At 35.2% G+C, this 16,655-nt stretch overlaps 1 protein-coding gene across 30 annotated transcripts in view; it reads right to left on the bottom strand.

Annotated features, from left to right (window-relative positions):
- The window catches only part of PLEKHA5 (pleckstrin homology domain containing A5), a 168,990-nt gene that overhangs the window by 27,802 nt on the left and 124,533 nt on the right, over nt 1-16,655 (bottom strand). For 11 of the 30 annotated variants that reach the window (XM_074826304.1, XM_074826301.1, XM_074826305.1 and 8 more), the window contains 5 exons: nt 11,924-12,392; nt 10,269-10,352; nt 7,557-7,676; nt 6,824-6,877; nt 282-362 (listed from right to left, as the gene is read on the bottom strand). In XM_074826304.1, the coding sequence (XP_074682405.1) occupies nt 282-362; nt 6,824-6,877; nt 7,557-7,676; nt 10,269-10,352; nt 11,924-12,392 (808 nt within the window). Of the gene's footprint in view, nt 1-281; nt 431-6,823; nt 6,878-7,556; nt 7,677-10,268; nt 10,353-11,923; nt 12,393-16,655 lie in introns of all 30 variants that reach the window. The other 19 variants (XM_074826331.1, XM_074826312.1, XM_074826333.1 and 16 more) reach the window with 6 other exon arrangements.

Here is a 16,655-nt window from a genome sequence, read left to right as displayed (position 1 = left end):
TTATGAATTTACTGGACACCTGCATAAAACATCAACTAATTAAATTGTCTAGACAGAAGTAGTTATTCAAAAGTGTACATTTAATACTTAACAACAAAAACGCAGCAAAAGCCATGCTAACAATATTGCAGCATTTTATAAAGCATGGATGACTTGTGGTTTTCCAAAGCAAATAAGAGAAACACCAATGTTATGAATAAATCTGAGGAACAACCAAAACTGTCACTAAGGAAAATTTTCGCAGATGATAAAGCAATTTCATTCACTATCCAAGACCTTACTTGCTGGTACAGTTGCGGTCTTAGCGCCGAGTTCTCAATCATAGTGTGAACCATGGTGATTAAAGGTTCATTCTCTTTCATCTATTTCAAATCAGGAGGAGCATACAGCAAACATCAGTTTACAGCATGGCTAGATTTGAAAGACGACACTGTAAAATATAGCCTCTACTTTAATTTTTTCTAATAATGCAGTAGATTACATTTTATCCCATGCTTTTTATATATTCCATCATTCAGTAATATCAACATCTGAAAAGTTTAATAATATCAAACAAATGTATCAAAAACACATAAATGCTCAAAACCAATATAGTATTTATTCACCAACATTCTCCCTTTTTAAAAATAAAAATGCTTAAAACAAGCCCAGCTTTGCACAATATTGAAATGAAAAGTATTATCAGATTATGCAATAGGAACACTCAAACTTTTACCAGAAAACCTTTTAAATTATAGATTTAATAAGTCGCTGTATATTAAAGTGATATAAGCATTCCCAGTCTCTGAATATTGAAATGAGGTTTAGACTTATGTTCATGTATGACAAAATGTGTTTATATACTGCACTGATTTATAAACTTAGGAACTTAGAATTATTACTCATTGTATTTATCCACACCCATATATGGGTGTGAAACTATTTCAGAACTGGTCAGACATTTTCCATGATTAGTATTTATTGATATGTATGTAAATGTTAAAACCAGATACTTTGATTATTACACTAAAAATTGCATACATTGAGGATTTCAGAAAAAGTATGCAACACAGAAAATAGTATGGGATTTTTGGTTTTAAAAAGGAGACCTTCCTAACAGCAAGGGAAAAATTATGAAAACAGATAGTTTTCCTCTCCAAAAGAAACTGAAAAGTCACTTAATGGGCAATCCCCCTCTTATTTTTGTTGGAAACTTTAGCAATACCTGTTTCAAGTACGGTTACACGGGAAGGAAGTGTGTGTATGAATATTTATGATATTTTACTCTGTCTCTATGTATATATATATGCACTCACCATGAATTTTCATGGCAAGGTTTTGTTTCACAGATTGAAATGCAACAAAAAGCCTGAGTTTTTGATGCCTTTTGGAATTTCTTGTCCGTAATTATTGAGGAAAAAACCCTAACTTGTACATTAGGAGAAGTATTTTTTTTCTCCTTATAGGAAACACATTTTTATTGTTATAGATAAAGGACCTTTTTGTTGTTGTTGTTGTTTTTTATACATAGTAAAGTCTGGTCAGCTGATAAGTTAATCATTCAATAAGGAGTACCTTATCTTAAGAAGGCAAGCTTATGATGCTCTGTTTGTTCAAGGCAGGGAAAAAAACAAGCAAGCCCTCCCATTTGCTCCATCATCTGCAGTATACATAAACAGAAAACTAGAACTGACACAAGAAGTTGTTCTCTCTTTACACTAAAATTTTGTCCAGAGAATGGGTGCACCAGGTGATACTAAAAGATATCTCAACAGTAAGGTCAACAATAAGGTCCAAAGCCAAGCAATCAAACTATAGCCCAACTGAAATATTTGTAAAGAAAAAATTGCTCTGAGGCTGAAATATTTCATAGGAGTATACTGGTTTGGATACATTTTTATTAGGAGGATTTCAACAGCTTCAGGCTCTTTGGCTAATTCTTTTTTACGATATTTCAAATTTTTCCTTTCTCATCAGTAACAGACAACACCAGAATTAATTTCTGTGGAACTGTTCAGAGATTATTTTCACCCAGATTAGAAAAGAAGTGAATTTGCTGAATGGTGTCCTGAAGTAATGTTTTGTCCTCCAGCAAGCTCCAACTTTGATTTATAGGACTTCTTCCAATATCTTTACTACCCTTGGTGCTAAACCATGCTTATCTAGCACTGTTTGCAAGGGCCAGATATTTTCAGAAAAGCTCCAGTTCCTTAAGCCCTTATGGAACAAAGATCAAAAACCAGATAATTGGTAAAGTAATGCCAGCCAACGAGCCTCTGTAGCAGTCAAATACAGCAGGCTTTTTTCTCCTTTAGGAAATAACGTTTCCAAAAAAATACTGACATTTAACTACTGAGAAGTTAAGTTCTTGAGGTAGTATGTATCCGTCACAAACCTTCCATTAACTAAAGCTAGCTCACACACAAGGCAATGCGTACTGAAGAACTGGCAAAGTAAACTGGAGTTATGTGGGACAGAATGGCAAGTCCCATGCTCTTAAAGTTTAAGAGAATATTTATTTTGCATTCTTAAAGCATTATTATGAAGCTACTCCCAAACTGAAATTGGACACTCATCACATTGAATAAAGAGCTCAAGGAAAAATACTTGTTATTTCTGTTATGAACAAAGCCTTGATTTGCTCTCACTTCTAAAAAAAATATATATAATTTTTGTACAGTAAAGGATCCTATGTATAATACTAACAGTATTATACTCAGAGTCTTTCCAACTAAAGTAGTCACAGAAATCGGGATTAAGATTTTCACGAGCAAACTGAAGTATGAACTGCCTGATGCCACGCAGCAAAAACAGTGGTAAAACCAAATAAAATCCAGCAGTCTTGGCCGTATCTTGTAAATAACTCTTTCCAGAAGTGATGCTTCATCTTTGCTTTTATCTTTACTGATGTAGCATATAAAAGCATTTTCCAGTTGGAAATAATGAAAAAACCACCTTCTTGACATATGATGTCTATGAACAGATACATTATTTATGAGCTAGCATCTGAGTGGGTATTCTGTGTTTTAAACTGTAAAGCTAAGCTAGTACAGTTTTTCTCTTCCTTCCTTTCCCTAAATTCTCTTCCATGTTTGAAAATACCCCACACAGATGACATTTCAGTATGTGCTGCTCTGGTTGCAGTGATCAGCTGGAATAGTGACTCCGTACAAGGACAGTTGACTTCACTGATGAGGTAAGACGGTGTTATGGGTGACAAAACACTGAGAGCTCAGATTGGCAGTTTTATTGATTTCCTCTCAAGCTTCCTGAAGGTAAAAGCAGTGGCAATAGGACCTGACTAAGCTTTTCTCCCACCTTTTCTCTGTTCTTTAATCTTCTGCTCAGAAAAAGAAGGAAAAAGCACGTTTTCTTCCTGCCTCTGTTTTACAGCAATGCTGCCTCCAGGGCAGTCTTTTTCACCCTACAGAGCCCCTGCTCTTGAGCCTCCCTTCTTCATCTGAGGAGGGAAAAGGGAAACAAAAGCAGCAGAAAGAACAGTAGTGGCTGGGTCAGCTCACTCTACCTTATCCAGAAAACCTGAAAAATACAAGTAAGGAGTAGTATCCTATATGTTGCTACAATAGGACATAGAATTTTAGGCTGAAATACAAGATATCAGATATAATACAGGACATGTGTCAGCTTTATCCAAACCCCCTTGTACTATTCCAGCATCCCTTAATTTACTTCCTTTTTCCAGAAACACCTTCAGTGTCTCAGAAAGAGGGTGGTGAAGAGAAAACAGAAACAAAACACGAAGACAGTATGGACATTGGCTGTGGGACCTTCACACCTTTATTTGACAACTTCTTGTTCAAGTTCTGTTTATTTTTATGCACCCTTTGGAAACTGAAAGAAACTAAAAATGAAAGTACCAGCAGAAGTATAAATTCCTTAACACCTCAACTATCTACATAAATAGCCATTTCGCAAAATGGAAAAAAGATTAAATTAAATTTAGTAGAGCTTCTACTGTGACAAACCAACCTGGGGTATACCTGGGATCAATATGACAACACGCATGGGGAGTTTTTCATAGATAACTTGAGCTCAGTAGAAAAGGGTTTTTCAGCCAAAAGAAAGTTTTACTATCCACGTAAAATTCAGAAGTGTACTAGAAGACTGGTTTGCTGGAATTCTGTAGTAACAGAAAGATTCAAGTGGGACCTCCTGCCATGGCTTTATTTACAAAGCAGAAAAAAGCGTATCTAGCTTTTGTTTGGGGAAAAAAAAAAAGTTCCTACTTTTCAGTACTGTTATTGTAATTACTGGGTACAAATACATTAAGGAGGCTGCTAGCTTGGATTTAGTAATATACAATAAGTGATCCCTTAAAATTTGATAATGCAGAAGACTGAGATTATATGTGCTCTCATAACATGTCCCATATTGGCAAACAAATCATCACTGCCTAGGGTTGCTAGGTTGCTAGCAATGTTCAAAGAACTACTTCTTAAAAGGCAAATAAGTCTCTCGCCCACCTCTCTACAAACCTTGAGCCAGCAGAGTGGTTCACAACCTCACTACATGAAAAAAAAAAAAAAAAAAGGATGCCTGACAATCATTCTTTTGGCCATAAGACATCAAAGAAATCATATGGCTGGTTATATGTGTGTCAATATCTTCAATCTTTTTTTCCTCTATCTCTGAACTCCAACAACAACAACAAAAATTCTGAAAGCAGAATACAAAAACATCAAAAAGTGTAACATAAGAATTTCTAAGCATCTCAAAAGGAAACAGCAGTACAAAAAAGAAGCATGACAAAAAAGGCTATGGGATATTCTTGAGTCTTGATAAGAAGGCCACCTAACAAGTAGACAACAACTTACTGCAGCAGCATAAAAGTTACCCTCCCTACAAATGAACTTCAGTCTGCCTGAAAATTCACTTCTGCAACCTCAGTACAAACTTACTAATTATTGTTATGTACAGTACTGAATTCTTTGTGACCAAAAAGGTAACAGTTGAAGGTAACAGGACTGGAGTTCTACCACATGCTCTAGGCAAAGCAGGTTTTGACGCTATTTTCAGAGATTAAGTATGAATAGAAATACCTAATTTAAGTACACTGGACATTTAAAATTCAAAGAGGGCAAGTGATTATGCAAGCTGGTTACAGATGCGGATAACAAGGAGGAAAGGCCTCACTTAGGTTAAAAGAAACTTTGATTTTTTTTTCTTCCCAACATGAAGGAAAACTGATAATGGACAAAGGAACAAAAAGATATAAATGAGATACCACCCCTAGAAGCAGTGGTACTCAAAGCAAAAAGACTCTCAGGGGCATTTATTTCATACAGGTAGGTAGCGGTATTATATCAAAACAAGGGGAAGAAAGAAAAACTGATTAGAAACTGGGACAAGTATTCCAACCTGTTCTGCCATGATTTTGTGATTAAGGTAATATATTTAATGATAATGATTTCTTACTGTAAGAAGTGCAGTGATTTCTTGAATCTCCAGTAGGGGTAATTATGGCACATTTACAAGATTTAGACACTTCCCTAAATTAATGTTTATCACATCACATTACATTTCTAAATTTTATCTGATGCAAGTAAAAAGAAAGTCCTTTTTACCACTTTGCATGTTATATATAAGCAATTCTCTCTGTTTAATCACGTCTATTATACTGACAAGCTTGGCTAATCAATCAACAGCACGGTACATAGTTTTACACTTCACACGGACAATTGTCCTTTCTTGGCAATGAATTACATTCTTGAAGACAAAATTATTCCTTTATTCCAAAACATTATAAACTGGAAATATTTGAGTTGGATGAAATATTTTGTCCTAATTTAGCAAGCAGAGCTTTTCCCTACTCTTTTGGGCTTCCTGAAGCCCCTTAAGATAAGACAGAGATGTTTAGAAATGCATTACCATCTAACTGAATTGGTCACAATTCACACCTTGTTTCCAAGAGATAATAGGAAAATAGTGACTGAGTGAACCAAGCATAGGACATAACAGTTCCATGAACAGTTGGTTTTAAGGGTAAGGCTGGAAACTTTCATTAGAAGGAAGAATATTAGAAAAAGAAAAGCTTTAGTAATTTTTATATTTTTAACTAACAGGCACCCAGTTTCTTATATTTCTTCTAAGCACTTATGACTGTCTTTTGTAAGTGCTAGCAAAAATTTCTCATTTAAAAACTTCTCACAGACAACAGAAGTCCCATTTGATCATGTAACAAAGCCATAAAAAGAGGTACGTGATAGCCCCAATTCTTTACATGGCAATCAATTATGTTAGTGAAGGCAGAATTGTACCCTCACTCTATAAGTTATCAGAAGTTGTAAAGAAGTAGAATCTTATTCTTATATAAATCTTTAAGAAATAACTGAGTAAAAGGAGAAAAAGTAATGAGCCATACTATGATTTGTTTAAAGCATTTTTTCATGTTTGACCACCTTTCATTTAACATCCTATAGAAACAGCTAACTCTTCTTAATTTGGAAAACTAAAATTATCAGAAGTACTAATTTTCTATAAATTGCATGTGTGTCATATGACCTTGGAAATATATTATGACTTTGGTTAAAGATGATAAAATGCTACAGTTAGTGTTATTATAAGAAGAAAATGAAGATCAGAAAAAATAATTGGTGAGTGGCTACTGTATTCTGATGAATTTTAAATTGAGAGGGTTTTTTCTGTTACATGTCAAATTTGTAATTGATTAAGATAATTCTGTGCTACTTAAAAAGGGCACATATTAAATATCAAACTTCATAAAAAGCACTGAAAATCCTTCTCCCCCAAATATTTCCAGCTTGATAGGAATAGGCAAAAAGCATTAAGACATGTAAACACACAAGAAAATTGCAAATCCCACCTGATGATCCAAATATATGGCATTCCTTTGAAGGTGATGCGAAAGAATCTCATTCTAGCAGGCAGCAGTCAGGGGGAAAAAAGGAAAGGGACAGAAGGTGCAGAATGCATGAAAAGAGCTTTAAAAGACGTAAACTAGACAGTGATCTTTCTGTTTTACACAGAAATATAATACTGCTTTTATCTGCCTTTTTTGGTGAACTGTTAACTAGCTTAGAGCCCAAAACAGAAGTGATGAAAGTTTGCCACGAATCAGACTTTGAACTGTTACATTATATTTTGGTTCTACGTATGAAATACAGTAAACTCATGTAAATGTCTACTACACAGACAACTATAAACCCTTTGATAAATCTGTTTTAAACATGTCCTGATTTTCATACACAGATTACAAATAAGATTGGATGATATAAGGCAGTATAAACAATAAATTAATCCCATGATCTACCATTACTAATTTTGATTATAACAATAAGTTAAAAACCTTTAAACTTAACTACAATATATTTTAAAATATTCCTATGTAATTTTGACTCAGCTAATATCAAAAAGGTCAGAGTAAAGCCTCAAAAGGTTAATAGCAGAACATCACATACACAAAAAACCAATGTTACTCTATTCTACTCCCATAATAGTCAGAAAATTTTGCACTAACAGTACAATGCAAACTTTGATTAATGAATGACTACAAGTTAGTGAGAATGGTACATGACACACATTGCTTTATAGCTGACCTTTGGGCTGCTGGCCTCAAGTTTTAGTTGCATGAGCTGTGCTAGTGTGTGTTCCCGGATACTACTCAGTTCAGCTTGCTGCCGTCTCAGCTTTATTAGCAGCAGCGTGAGCTCCTCTGGCTGAAGGAGTGCAGTGTGAGAAGCCAAAGAGTAGAAAAAAAGTTAATCGGTATCCTAAACAACACTTAATTAAAATAAGGTTTCTTAGTATCTTTCTTACAAAAACTTTCTATAGCGATACAACAAAAGATACACCATTTTCCCCCAAATTGACCACTTTCAAATATATAGTGAAGGATTAACTTTTAACTACTCAAAACAATTGATACTACAAATGCCATAAAAGCGGAACATTCTGTATAAAGGACATAAATAAGTGAGGATTTTGCAGAAGAAAGTCTGTGCATCCCTCAAACTTTTTCTGACATGCATATCACCTTGATGATACTGACTTAAGTGAAGGGGGAGCCCTTAGGATATTACTACCTGTACATGGACAGCCATTTGAGCTTGGTGAAGGAATCAAAAAATGCCCTCAAGAAAATTTAGTTTCTAAACTAATTCTTCAAAGGTATGCATCAAAATTAAGAGCAAAAATAATAAAAAACCAATGATAACTGAACTACATCAGAAACAATCACCTTTCACAAAATAAAACTGCACAAGCATGACAAAAATAATTTTCTATCCCACCTTCCATAGATCTGAGGTTACCAGTTAATTTATTGCTTTACTTTTATGACTAAGATGTACAATACTGCCTTGGGAAGGGATGAAGAATTGTATTTAAACCCCAAGATTATATATATATAATTAAATAAAGTCACACTCAGATGGGTATTTGTCAGGTAATTCAACACAGATCAGTTTAGGTCAGTTTGGGAAAATACCTGAACCACTCCTGGGAACCACTTCTGTTACCAATACTTCAAAAAAACCAAAACACCTAACATCACAAGTATTGTTGCTATGTTCCTGTTGACTTCTGTTTCTTACACTTCTCCAGAAGTCAATCTTATAGAGAGGTTAAATATTCATCCAGCATTTTGATTTTCTCACAAGTTCTGTGAGTTTAAAAAAAACCAAATCCAAACCCAAAAAACCCCCATAAAACCATGCTCGCTTTCTCCCACAGTCACAGAATTTCCCCAAAGCAAAGAAGCAAAGAAAAAAGCTCCAGAGAACCAAATGTTAAATTACCGAAAAACGAATGCCAGTTTCTTTAGAATGAAGAAAAATCCCTGGGAATAAGCGTGGCACTGGCACCATTGTGAGCTCGTACCAAAGTAGCCCACAAGAGGGAGCAAGGGATTTCCACATAGCTTCAGCTGTCAAAACCATTCGCTTAGAGGGAAAACCAGCACCAAAGCCACATTGTCTAATAGCCTATCTTCCTCTTCTAGTACTCTTTCCTCTTTCAATACCTGGATTTAAAATACTTAACTTCAGAGAGTAATTGTAAGAATCTAGACTGCTATACAAGACGTTTTCAAGTTCTCTCCAAAAATTGGTGATAACTTTCAGTCTGAAAATTAACATCATTTCAAAGCACAAGAAAACTTATTTAGAGATAAGAAAATTGAAAGTAGCAGCTTCAAACAAAAGGAACAGTGAATCACTTTTTCAAGATCGAAACTCCTCTCAGTATGTTCTGCTAAAGCCCGATTTTTAGTGCATTAGGAATAAAGTATTTACTTAAATCCAATGTTTGCAAGCAAACTTTTTTCCACAGAGGAGCCCATCGAACAGTAATTCCTACTCCTCTCTACACATTGGTAATGTTGCAAACATTTTTGACATTGCTGTAAGTGCTGTGCTTTTGATACAGCTCTTGGGACACTTGCAACAACCACAACACAAAATTTTGTTTAAAGAGCTACCTACAGGTTTCCTCCTCTGGCCCCTGCAACGTCTGTGCTGTGGGCAGGACTTCTGGTTTCTACAGGCAGAAGCTTGGACCTCCTTGCCCCTTACCCCGCTCATCAGCCCAGCTCCAGCAGCAGAGCCCAGGAGAGCTGATGGGGCCATGAACCCAAAGAAACGTCTGCAGAAGACAAGGCGCAGAGATAAGGCGCCAGCTGCCAAAGGCCAACCCGTAAGTTGCTGAAGGTGCCAGTGATTCATGCTGGGAGGTGCAAGAAACAGGGGTCCAGGCAGTTGGAAGGATTGACTGGGGAGATGTTGCCCACAGCATGATTCAAAATCTGTATTCTTAATTAATAACTCTCTCAAACAGTAATTTCAGATGGACAGAGAAAGATTATGGAAAGGAGACAAAAACTGGTAAGCAAATTACATTCATTTAGGACAATCTCTTAGCTTTTGGCTAAGAGTCATGTTTCAGTTAAGAAGGTGGACACCAATATTACTTTGATGAAACACCTTCAATGAGAATTTCAGCTCCACCACAGTAAAATAGAAGATGTCAGAAAGAACACAATTTTACCAAGTGCAATTTTCGTATCCTTAAGATTTCCAAACAAGGTAGACTTTACTTCTAGGATTTTCTAAATAATTAATGGAGAAGTAAGTGTTCTGTGATGTATTCTGCCCTCTCCCTGACAATTAAAGGCTACATTTAATGCAAGCTTTGAATAGAATAAAATTTCAGTGTTGCCTCTTCATACTTAAGAATAATAAGGATTATACTTAAGAATAATAAGGATTATTCTTAAAAAAAACCCTGATGTACCAAATAAAAATCCAACTCACTGTTTTGCCTTGGAGGCTCTGAGGAGTAACAGGCTGTAAACTCAGACCTGCTGGCATTGACCTTCTCTCGGGCACAAAGACATGCTGTACAGAAACAAAATAGCACAGTATGATCCATAGTTGTCTAAAGACTCAAAAACTATTAAATGCTAAAAAAAGTCAAACCAACTTCATGCTCATGAGAAATTTGCTATGATTTTGCCAGCTTTGGCCAGTCATGCTCCATGCTGGTCTACGATCTAGAACACTTGAGTAGCTTATCACTAAATTTTAGAAATACCCCAGTTTTCATCATTCATTTAATTAACAGTCCTCCCTCATAGTTGTTGCCCTACTGATAGCCTGTGTAAACCACAATTGCAGTATTTCCACCCACCACTGAAAGCTGTTTAAAAACCTAAGGTCTCTATATAGATGGGGCTTAAATCTTAAATTTACCCTTCTGTTTTCAAATAGTCACACTCCTAATTACCCACCACTTAAAAACAGGTCTGTGTTTTTAAGTTAATGGCAAAAGCTAGTTGTGTTAACTAAAAAAATACAAACCAAATAGCATGAAAAACCAAAGGGAAATGGAAGTCTTGTATACAAGATACTAAATATGAAATGAAATACTAGCATAAAGTGTTCCATAAGGAAAAAGAAATATCAGAAAGGAAAACATGGTTGAAAGGACAAGGAAGCACATGGTCTACAGCACTGACCCTACTGATATTTCTCAGATGTGTGAGAAGCACTGATTACTAAATTTCCAGTGCAGTTGACACATAAAGGATGTCAAAATGACTCCTTTGTTGATAGCGACCTAAAAAATTCCGAAAAAAAGACTTAATAATCAACTGCAAGTTGTTTAAACTGCTTTAAGATGTAGCTAAAGTTTTTTTCCTGCAAAAGAAACACAAAGGCACCTGACAAAGATTTAGGAAAAATGTTCATGAGCATTTTATACATACTCTAGTTTTACATCCAACTGAAAGAGTAATTTTTATGTAATTATCTCCAATCTATTAAAAAGCAAGCATAACACAAGCATGCTGGATACAGCAGAGCCACATAAGGCACACTGGTTTACAATTCTTTGTGTCTCCCTCTCACTGATGTTGACGAGTAAAGTTATGCTAGTCAAGTGCTACGGTTGTGTGCAAATAGTCTCTGATCTTTAGTGATCTCCCTAATAATTCAAATGCATCAAAAGAAACGACTACACTCAGTTTTCTGCTGAAATCCAAGGCAGCCAAACTTGTGGCTGAAGAATAGAAAACAGACTGTGGAAAGAAACCCAACATTTTCAGTCCTCTTAAGAGTTCCAACTAAAAAAGCTAGAAAGGAAGAACATTTCTGCACATACAACAAACTATTCTGAATAATTTGCCTATTGACTGCTTTTCTTTACTTTAGAGAAACATAATATCATAGACAGTAGTATTAGGACAACATGTTTTCACCTACTGTATTAGAAAAGTATCTTTTTACAACCGTTAGATTTTTAAATGCTTTTTAAAAATCAAACTTTTCCCTATGAAAACAGTGATGTAACTTAATCTTCATTATAATAAAACATACTACAATGCAACATGAGTTTTACAGTAACTGTATACTTTCTATTAAAAATCCTGGTAAATAAGATTTTTAACTATTAAAATAACTATTTTTACCTTAGTATGATGTGTCCTATGTCTGCGATCAATAGTTACATCTCCCCTTTGCACTGGTGAAGACACTTCTGATCTGTAGGTCCGCTGTGGGGAATATCCTTGGAAACCAGCGATTGAACCGTGAGAAGGTGAGGTGGGAATCGAATGCATCGTCTGATCAGAAATATTAATCATAGTTTTTGGGCTACTTAAAGTACTGTGTCTAGTAAGAGTTGTTTGTTTATTGTAAAACTGACGTTGCTGCCATTCATAGAGCTGCCACATTGTGTCATCGCGCATTGACCTCCGTTTTTCTTCGGCTGTTACCGGTCCTATGGCTCTGTCGTAAGCTGACGGTGTTACACTGCAGAGGCTTTCTGGCCGTGTTTTGCTGTTCCTTGGCAATGTTCTGTACCCTTCTGGGTACCGAGGTAAAGCTTGAGGTCGGTGGCTTGGCATGTTTCTTGGTAATGTCTGATATGAAATTATGCTGAAACACAAATTTTCTTTTTATTAGTGGACAGCATTAATAAATATTACAGCAATATAAAGTTTGTCAATATTGGTTAGGTTTATCCAACTAATTCTTACTTTTTTTTTTAATACTACAAGTGTCATTTTAAAAACATGCAAGAAAATCAAGATGACAATTAAAAAAATCAACTATACTGATTGAATGCACTCTGAAACTTGCATCCTTTCTGTGATTAACAGCTTTATTATATAATCCATATTTCATCTTTTTATCAGTTTAACAGCCTAGTAGTGTGAAGTTTAGATCCATCTTGTAACTTGTCTATATGCTAGATAGGTCAAAGTTTTGAAAGCTTTGAAGTTCTATACTGTTTCCATATAAGCCCATTTTTCAAAAGTGAAAAAAATCTGTTTCCCTAAAAAAAAAAATCTTCAGCAACGACTATAGACATAGAAAAAGATGATGATTTTTTTTAACAGCAGACCAAGAAAAAATAGCAGTAATTGTCTAATGAAATTATATTTTGCAATTGTCAAGGACAGGTCTCTCCATATCAGCTATTCAAGCAAAACAAATAGTAATATATTTCTTTGTTCGATAATAATATTGTATTGCTTTTCAACTTGAATATGAATTCAAAGGCTTATTCTTTAATTAGTTGCCACATTAAAATTCTGGAGTGCTGCAGTTATTTAGCAACTTTCAAGCATTAGTTGAAATGCAAAATTTTCCATACTGAGTACTGATGCATGCTTAAATATGACAAAGCATTTCTTGTTTATTCAGAGGACAAAATCTAGGTCATAAACATTGATTTATTCAACCCTTATCTAAAATTCAGATGAGCACCTCTTAAAGCCTTTTGCTACTGATCACATCTATGATAGATGCTTGCCCAGAGCCAACAAAACTGATCTCAGGCTGGACATGACTGAGCCATCAGGGGGCAGCCGGTTTCCAGGTACACCCCAGACTCGTTCAAAATAAATCCCTGCCACCACGAGAATCTGAAGATGGTTTTGAATTACTTCAGTGCCACAAAAACACTGAAGAAATGATGTAGGGCAAATGGCAAGGTAAACCAGCATTATGCATGTTAGATCCTCATGGAATAACTATCATGGAAATCAATGATGGTAAAACCCACTTTTCACTGAAAATAGTTAGGCTGAATATTTATGATCACCTGTAACATTTTGCAGATGAAAACTGCTATAAAGAGCTTTATATACAAAATCTGTTACAGTTTCTGAAGCTTTCATTTCCAAGAATTAATGAAATATTATTCCCATTTTGTAGATTGGGCAGCTTTCCATTCTCACAAAATAAATACGGGAAATGGATTCTAAATCCTATTCTTTTGCTGCAAAACCTGCTTAAATACCTCTAAATTTCTTCATGTAACATACCATTAATTATAAGGACTTTTCTCCATCTCCATATTTAAAAACCAAACAACCAACACACTTTTGGGTTCAATTTCTAACTTTCAAAATATTATTTTAGCTATTCACAAATGGGTATGGTGAAGCCTAATATTTCCATGAAGATATCCAGTAGCTAGAAAAGCCTAACTCACTGAACCTCCTCTCCCATTTTATTATTTAAATAGGCAGCATAATCCTGTTGGCTTCTTTAAATAGTCTGGACAATTTGAAAAGCTGTCTGAAGTTCTCACTACGTAAAGACAGCAATTTAAAGTCTGCATGCAATTACTTACATTCTAGAACATTTGGGAACATATCAATCTTCTATTTGTAAACCATGAAAACTGTAAAAAGCCCAATCACCTCAATATTAAGCCTTGTTTTACGTGATTTGATAAAATCAAAACAGATTCACCAATGTCCTGTTGATACTTGCAAAAATGTCGTTCTAGTCAAATCCAAAAACCAACTCTAGACAGTACTGCAGCTTACAGCTGCCTTGCAGACAAGGGGAGACTGCTGCAGCCAGTCAAGCAAGCAGTCATGCACACTGTGAGGTTGCAAAATATTTTCTGCAACTGTCATCACAAATAACTCCCTACAAATGTTCCAATAAGAAAAAAAGGCTTCCAAATGAGTTTACAGAATCCTTTTCATTTCATATTGAGGACAGCTAAGAGCTCCTCTTTTATATACAGTTATTTAATTGAACCTGTTGGTTAACATTTTAGTATTCTTGAAGTCCTTAGAGACACTGTTAGAGGTTGTCTCTAGGATTACTGTTGGGTAGCAATACTGGTTCTGTTGTCTAAGTTGGACTATTTGGGAAAATGGCTTTGCTGCTAAACCTTTAGGGGCTCAGTTCTGCAACATTATGAATACCCTCAGGCTGAAACCTCAAAACAGTCCTTCATCCTAAAGAATGCAAATACCAGCTGGCCCAGAATAAAGAACTTCAATGTGCAAATCAAGCAAAGGGTGGTGGAGTGAAGATGGAAACCTGGTGTTGCACAGCAGGCAGTTATTATTTAGGATGAAGCTTATATGAGCAAGGTGGGAAGACAGAGTCTCACATCTCAGCTAGCAGCAACAGAAAAACCTCACTTAGTGCCATGCAACCCTTCTGTATCTTTTCACATTTGAGAAAAACCACTCAAGGGTGAAAACATTAACTTGTAATTGACTTGTGCAAAATTAATTCAATAAAATGATACTGCAGTATAATGTTTTTATTTCTTATTTATAAAACATTTATTTTTGGTTTAAATAAAGGTTTGTCTTCCTCAAGGCATCAGCTGTCTTTATGCATGTGGCTCTTGCAAAACTAGTTGTCTAGATCCACAGAAGTGGCAGATAACAGCTTCAAGAATTATAAACTTAATTGCTGTCATTAATTTCTGAGGCAATGAAGTACTAAGGGGTCAGCCTGTTTCTCTAAAAAATTTGTACTTTTACAGTGAATCCTTTTCATTCCATATTGAGGACAGTTGATAGCTTCTATTTTATATACAGTTATTTAATTGAATATTTTTGTTAACTTTACAGTATTCTTAAAGTCCTAATTTTTTTTCAGCCTGTCACACCAGAGATACTCAGTTTGGTCCTCCATGATTTCTCTAACACATTAGAGAGACAGATGCAATGGAAAGCATCTTTGTTAACAAAGTCAGCAACTTATCCCCATTAAGTGAAGACTACTTTTCTAAAAAATTCAAGATATGAGTCGAACAGGTGTTACTACAAAACAGCCTTACTAACCTCTCACCTCAATCTTAAGCTTTAACATAAACTGGAGCTTCTTTCTACTCTCATTCACCAACCTCAATTCTACTTAAGTTTCTGTCTCCTGCCAGAAACTGGCAATCTGAACAAAAATAAAATTTAAAATTTTAATGAAATCACATTCTAAAGACATCACATTATAAATTTGGATCGTTATTCAAGATCACTTCCACACAAAGCAAAAAAGATAGCTCAAGGCCAATTCTTTTTCAGTTTGCTACTTTTATGTAGAACTGCATTTGAAAGAATACTCTTTGTACTATCAATGCCACCCTTATTTAAGCAACAAGTGTTCTCTATAGTGAAGAATAAAATATTGTTAATTAGCAACATATTGTTAACTGTACTTCCCTCTACTTGATTCCCACAATGAAATCAGTTTTAGTGTTTTTATACTTGTTTACAAATGAAAAATGGCAGTGCTATTCAAATTTTTACTGTTTGGTTGCAAGTTTTACAGTCCAATTTAAAAAAATGTAATTGCACCAAAGAGCCTTCTCAGTTCTCATTACACAAGCATGCATAATAAAATAAATGTCGCAGTATGCAAGTCGATGTCTCTACTGCAAGTCCAAACTTTATCAAACTACTTATGTTGAGTATTTCATGAAACAACACATTAACAATTCCTAATTATATTTAATGAAGGACCAAAGGAAATGTTCAACCAATGTTCGCAAGTGTAAGTCAACCTAATGTAAATTTTTCAAGTTTTTGCAAAAAACTGAAAAGCCGCCAAACCCTCGTATTTTGAAATTTGCGGAAAACACATTTTCTGAACTTGGTTCTGTCTTAAGCTCTGCTCTGTCATCTATCTATATGCAAACGCCCTGATTTCCAGCTCTTCAAAATATCTCCTGTGATAGCATCTCCATACTTCCTATCTAATGTAGTATTAAAAACTTCTATATTTTATTGTTAGAGCTGCTTGTCTGTAAGCCAGCCTGGAAGCAACATCCCTGCACTTCTGTCAGACAGAGAAATTGCAATCGGCACAAGATTCCATATTGCCAATCATTCATAATTTTAAAGCTTCATGAATAAGCACAGGAACTTAATATTAGAACTG

Source organism: Strix aluco, chromosome 5, assembly GCF_031877795.1.
Source record: "Strix aluco isolate bStrAlu1 chromosome 5, bStrAlu1.hap1, whole genome shotgun sequence".
Lineage (NCBI taxonomy): Eukaryota > Metazoa > Chordata > Aves > Strigiformes > Strigidae > Strix > Strix aluco.
Note: the sequence above shows the minus strand (reverse complement) of the source record. Positions and strands in the feature narration are given on the sequence as shown.